General features: G+C 49.7%; 1 protein-coding gene across 1 annotated transcript; it reads right to left on the bottom strand.

Moving 5' to 3' along the window:
* Positions 1-3,150: 3,150 nt before the first annotated feature.
* On the bottom strand, positions 3,151-5,921 carry LOC121982094 (protein LONGIFOLIA 1-like). Its single transcript, XM_042534998.1, has 4 exons — positions 5,642-5,921; positions 4,223-5,557; positions 3,938-4,142; positions 3,151-3,855 (listed from the first exon to the last, which is right to left on the bottom strand). The coding sequence occupies exons 1-4, from the start codon at positions 5,807-5,809 to the stop codon at positions 3,251-3,253; spliced, it is 2,313 nt and encodes a 770-aa protein (XP_042390932.1). The 5' UTR covers positions 5,810-5,921; the 3' UTR covers positions 3,151-3,250.
* Between the last annotated feature and the right edge of the window lie 398 nt (positions 5,922-6,319).

Genomic DNA, 6,319 nt, shown 5'->3' with positions numbered 1-6,319 from the left:
CCAACAATGGGAGGTGAATTGTCTGTAAAAAAATCACCTTTCTCGTTCTTTCAACTCAGATTAGTAGCAATAGTATAATTAAAAAAATTAAACAACTATAAACTGAAAGATGAGACACGGGATTTACTTAGTTACAATCTAGGTGGTTGTTAATCCAAGACAAATGAAAAGGCTCTAAGCAATCTCCTTCGATGAAGGTGGAGAAGCCTCTTATATTGATTAATTGCTCAGACAGTTGCTAAGAAATGAATACAAGAGTTGATTAACTATCTCCTAGGTCCAAGGATCTTTTATAACCCTTAAGAAACCTTATGCAATGCTGGAAGGTGCCTTCAACAAGGTGGAAGGCACCTCCAGCGAGCCAAGCGAGGATAAAGTTTTATCCTTGCCAACGTTCACTTCTGCTCAGTCTAAGGCGCCTTCCCACTGAAAGGCACGGAGGCACCTTTAACTCTAATGAGGGCACCTCCAGCAGCTCCGTAACTCCCTTTTAGCTCTTCCGCTGCTCTACTCGCTTGGGTGATTTTGGCAAACCGGAATAGGGCTCACCCAAACTCATTTTTCGACTTTCTCCTCAAGTAGTGTTTCTCTCGACTTCTCGTCCCTCGGACCGCCAGGCGCGTCCTTCTCATCTGTCGGTGTACTCTTTCGCAGCACCTCGCCTCTCGAATGCACTGAGTTCATCGGCTCTCTCCCGTGTCGTCCTTCTGGCTAGTTGCGTCTTTCACTCGACTTCCTGTGCTTCTAAGCTTCTGCACACTTAAACACAGGGGTTAAATATCAACAGGACCTAACCTAACTTTGTTGATCACATCAAAACTACCACGGGGTACCAACATATTCGTCTTCTCATTTTTTTTTCCCTACTGACTTGAGAGTCAAAGTGGCTGAGCCATGACACCGTCTAGTCATCCTTCTAACGCTCTGTTTCCTTCTTTTCTTCTAACAATCTTACAAACATTATTAACCAGAGACTTTCTTCCACTTATGGCTCCATCTTCCTAGCTTTTTCTTGAAGTCCAACGATTTAGTTAACACTAGAGACAGTTCACCGATGGCTCGTCTTTAGACATTTTTGAGTGGATCACTTGTAATTTATACATTTCTTCCCTTCGAAATATCACCCAAGCAAGCTGAGCAACTAATATAGGTTGTTACAAATGGACCCAAGTATAAGGTGGCAGTTAAAGTCAGGAAGACGGGACAGTCAAAGTCGAGATAAGGTGGCAGTCTAGTCAAGGGGAAGTGACAGTCAAAGGATCACTCTCAACAAGGCACGACTCCTCGCCTAGCGCTAAGGGTCTCAATACAAGGAGGACCGACCCTAGAGTCGACCGAGCCTGAGGGGCCTAGTGTGTCGCTCTTTTGCTAGGATACTTAGCGTATAACTGATTGTTTTCGTGCCGCTCAAGTTTAATAAAGGACTGGCTTGCCACAAGGACGTTCGAGAATATATTCGTCCAGGTCTTAGGGATCAAGCCTTTCATTCTCAAAATACAACATAACATATAGTCAGTCAAACATATAAGCTTTCACTATTCATTTCCTCAGCCTTTTGGGCATGGGCGGTTGGGTATATAGCTGACTAGGGTTACAAGACTCAATATCCTTATCTTCGCCGAACAAACATAAAAGGCAAATCTTAGAAAAAAAAGTTAACCGGATTTCTAGAGCTCAGACATCATTTCAGGGGCAGGCCTCCTAATACAAGGATGATCGACAGAAAGTACTGCTCGAGTTTTTTGGGGCTCAGTTTACCATTCTTTAGAAACAAGTATCCCTACATATGGTCAGTTGGTCTTAAAAATCATCTGGACCTAGGGGACTTGACTTCTCATTACTTCATAATCAGATCTCCAACATTAGACAACATATATCTGAACGGTCTTAAGGGTCAAACGTCCTACCATACTTAGTGCTCTAATTTTATATATACACCCAATCGACTAAATATCCGATCAAGATATCTTCAAGGAACCATATTGTCAGAGAATCGCAACAGTTTGTCAGAAAATAACAACTGATTCTTAAAGAATATTCTTCTGTTATTACATGGACATTTAATAGAATCTTCCTCGAATGTGACTCTACTTTTTTATTAGCCAACATATTACGAGAGCGTATTCCTTTAACCGCCTCATTAACGTCGTTAGTTACAAAAGGGTGTACACGAATAACGGAAGATGGTGACTATACGCCTCCTAGAGTACATATTCCCTTATTCGACAATTTATGACACCCGTTATTCTTTGTCATCTCATGATTATAGAGGTTAATTATTAGAGGTGGTATATAAAAGGAGTCCTTTCCGATGGCAATATATGCTTTGGAACGTATTTTTACTACGCATATGCTCTACTACATATCTACTGTTTAATTTTTTACTTAGACATTATACTGACTTGAACGTCGAAGGACGTTCGCTAGGGATCCTCCTTGATTTTTAACACTAACGTTTGTCTGATCCTTTGAGTATGTGCAGAGAAAATCTTTATTCTTATCTCTTTGATTTCTCTTTGATTAAAAGCCTTCCTCCGGTTAATATTTCAATCATCTATCTAGTATACCATCTATCCCGCTTTCAAATAAGATCATACATAATCATTTCAAAATACCCAAGCACGCGCTATTTATTTTGAATTAACAAAAAGCTCCTTTCCTGTTGAAGTCATTAATACACAGCCCCAAACGTCCTTGTATTCATCGGTGAACAATTTACTCAACCAATCAACCTGACGCAATTCACTGCCTGATCCTGCAGCCGAGTCACATGAAATTGTCCATAGCATAATTAGTTTAGTAAAACCACTTAAATCTGCCCAACCCAGCCAAGAACGAAGAACAACGTAATTCTAAAAGCGCAGTGAGTGGGCCCATGTTGTACGCAAAATGGAGACATTAGAGCGCAGCAGAGGCCCACCGCGTCTTATTGCAGTAAGCGGGTGGGCACGAGCATTCCAACGGCGGGTGGGCCGTGGGCACGAGCATTGCAAGCGACTCCTAAGACAGCACCATATGACTGCCGCAACGTTAGGCAGTTGGTGGGATTTGCGTTGCCGCCACAAAAAAAACCGTTCAATATTTTTCGCGCCATCCCCCGTCGTGCTCATCCGCAGACGGCGGGGGCCCATATCAACCTGGCCACGTGCCTTGGGAAAGAAATCATCCTCTTAGTAATGTCACTGTTACAACTTTTGTTACATCGGCACCGTTCAAACTCGATCCAAGCGCGAGATTTTGATTTTGGATCTTAGAATTCGAGCTTGCGGCGGGGAACCAGGCGGCGAGCGGTGGCGAGATCGCGGATTGTCTCCGCGACGAGGTCCTTGAAGATTAGCCTCTCGATCTGAAGGACAGTGTCGGACAGCTCGGGGCCCGGCCGGGACCATCCGTCGCCTGTCCTCCTTCCATCGATGTCCTTCCGCACCGCACCACCCACGGCGGCGTCCTCCATGCCGCACTCCGCCTCCGATGCCAGCTCGCGTAAGTGCCGTATATCTGTCCATACACGTCGAAGTAGCACCTCCACCCTGCGCGGTGCCGGAGGGGAGCTGACGACCCGCGAAAAGGCGTCCCAGGGGTACACCTGGCGCATCCGGTTGAGGATCTCGGCCACCGTGTCGAAAATGAGGCGGCGGTGGGGACGGCCGGCCTTGCACGAGTCGCCAGCTCGGCGCTTCTCCAGGATCGCGTACACGGAAGCGCACGCGTCGCCGTAGCGGTCGCATGCGCGGACGACCTCACAGACGTAGGCGTAGTCGGGATCGACACCCTCCGGTCCGCCGTCCGCCTCCCCTCCGATGGTTGATTCGATCGAGGACCACTGTGATTCCTCCCTGTCTTCCGTCAGAAGATCTGGGGATAGGATTAGGCTGTAACTGTGACAATCCACAAACTCGGGCCAACAGGGGATCGAGGAGTAGGGTATTGGGAGTACCTTTGAAGTCGATGGAGCGCTTGGTTAGGGGGGAGGGCGAACCCTCTTCGCTGAGGAATGCGAGCGAATCGAGTACGGAAACGGGGCTTGGTTGCAGGTTCGACTCCGTCGATTGCACCGTCCCGGTGAAAGCTGCGATGCTGTGCACGAGCTTGTCGCAGCGCTCCAGGATATTTCGTCCTCTGTACTCCTCTGCCTTGGGTCTCTGCAGCGCCAAAACTCACATTTTACAACAATCTCGAGTTAATTGAAATAGTTTGTGCAGGAGCGAAAAGGCAATTGTACCATGATGTCCAATTGAGAGGACGCAATACTGCTGTTTTTGGAAAACGTGGTGGAGTTATCGTCCTCCGCCAGTGAATGAGCCCTCTCCTCGGAAGATGGATCCGTCAACCGCCGGCTTCTCGGCGATCGGATAGCCAGAGAATCCGGCCCCAATCTCTTTGGACTAGACTTTGGGGATACGCCAGGTGAGGTCCTCCTTTGTGTCTGCAAACTCTTGTGGACCACCGTATTTTGTGGTCGCCGGTTCACCGGCGAGCTCGGCCTCTCCGATGACTTTGGCTCTCGATTCCTCCGCCCATTTCCTACACTCACGAGACGATCGACAGGCGAGCGCTCACGACGGAGAAGCGGCGGGGCCTGGCGTGCAGCGCCGCTTTTGGGCGGCAGCGTAGGCAACTCGCTTGTCGGCCCTCGTAGGGGCTTGGTTACAGGTTTCATGATGACGATTGGAGCGTCTTCTTGGATCCGGCGCTGGTTGTTGTAGGAACTGCGGCGGCCATTGACGACGTGAGAAGGGTTGGAGTGGAGGAGTCCTTTTAGCTGAAGCGCTTCCAAAATTTGCTTTACTGTTTCCATGTCCTTCGCAGGTTCGTGGATTCCTCGCATCCTTAGCCGCTTCTCGATCTCTCCATAGAGCGTCCCAGGACGCTTTGGATCCGGGTAGAAGTCCTCGGCGTCGAAGACCTTCCGCGGCAGCTGTGCGTTCTTGGATGGCGGCATTGCCTTCCTCGTGTTATTGAGATTGAACTTGGCCAGGCTGACTGACTTAAAGAACTCCTCGGTGGAGATCTGTTCAGATTTCGCAGGAGCCGGAAGTTCATTTTGGATCGAGCACACGTCAACGAAGCCGTTGCACGATGGATCCTTCCGGACGCGTGACTCAGAGGAAGATCGCCGGAGCTTGGCCCCATCTGTCTCGGCTCCCCCCTCGTGGCGATGGCTCGGAAGACCCTCTAGACCCATTAGCCGCACAACGACGCTGGTAGATCGCCTCTGCTCCTCCCCTGCTTCGGAGGCGTCAGATTGGGCTCTGGTGTTAACCTGAGCAGCCGTCTGGATCTGGCGCCGATGGAGCTTTCCCTTCGCGTCAATCACCGCGCGGCTGTCGAGAGAGAGCCTTGGACCTTCGCGGATCCTCCACAACGTCTTCCCTCCGTCGCAGGTCTCAAAGACCTGGAGCGGCAGGGGAAGTGACCGCCGGGCAGGTGTCTCTGCCCGGCTCTCTGGGGAGGAAGGGCATATCTCCGGCGAAGAGGGAGGAGGAGGCTGGCTCTCCTTAAACAACGACGGCAAAGAAGAATCTGATCTCGTCGACGGCGAACTCGACCCGGCAATCTGAAACCGTCCGTCCAACCATTAGAACACCAAATAAAAACTCAATTAAAAAAAAAAAGCCCACCCACGGCTACATGATCTCACCGAAGGGGTGGTGAGCGGGCGGGTCGAGAAGCCACGCCTGCCGACGACGATATGTCCACGATCGAACAGCTGGAGGAACCCAGCCATGCAGCCGATCTGCCGCTCGAGGCGCTGCTCCTCGAGGACTCCTCCATGGCTGACGACGCCGGGCGTCATCTCGATCAACATTCCTCCTTTCTTTTCCGCGTCGACAGCTTCCTCTGCTTCCCAACTCCAACTCACTCCTCTCCCGCTCACACACGGGAAGCCTGTGCTCCTCGCTCATTTCATGAAGCAACTTCCGTTAGTTTTTTAAAGCGTTGGCGATGGGCGGCACATTGACGATAATGCCCCTCTGTTAGGAACAATAAATAAACGGATGCGTCCGCGTGACGTGGTTTCGCTTCATGGTTCTGGGCTCACCCGCTGCACGTAGATTTTTGTGTGGCCAGTCCGCGGAGTAAAATGCAGTGTCAGAACCCGGAAGACGAAAGCGAAAGCGAGTGTCGCTCGTTTATGCCCTCAAAGCCCAGACCGAGTTAATTTGACCGCATGACGACGACATCGACGTGCAGTGCTCGCCCTCTCTATCTTAACGCAACTAGACTTGGACTCAGACTTACCCCTTCGAGGCAAGCGGTAAATTAAATCTCATTTATTACTGCTTCCTCCGTACTAATATCGACTACAGTGATCATT

The sequence above is a fragment of the Zingiber officinale genome, chromosome 5A (genome assembly GCF_018446385.1).
Source record: "Zingiber officinale cultivar Zhangliang chromosome 5A, Zo_v1.1, whole genome shotgun sequence".
NCBI lineage: Eukaryota > Viridiplantae > Streptophyta > Magnoliopsida > Zingiberales > Zingiberaceae > Zingiber > Zingiber officinale.
The sequence above is the reverse complement of the archived record's forward strand: the minus strand, read 5'-3'. Positions and strand labels throughout refer to the sequence as shown.

Coding starts and splice junctions, on each gene's coding strand:
- LOC121982094 (XM_042534998.1), bottom strand. CDS start 5,809: ATGTTGATCGAGATGACGCCCGGCGTCGTCAGCCATGGAGGAGTCCTC. Junction 5,558..5,641: donor GCCCGCTCACCACCCCTTCG/GTGAGATCATGT, acceptor GGACGGTTTCAG/ATTGCCGGGTCGAGTTCGCC. Junction 3,856..3,937: donor GCGCTCCATCGACTTCAAAG/GTACTCCCAATA, acceptor TCCTATCCCCAG/ATCTTCTGACGGAAGACAGG.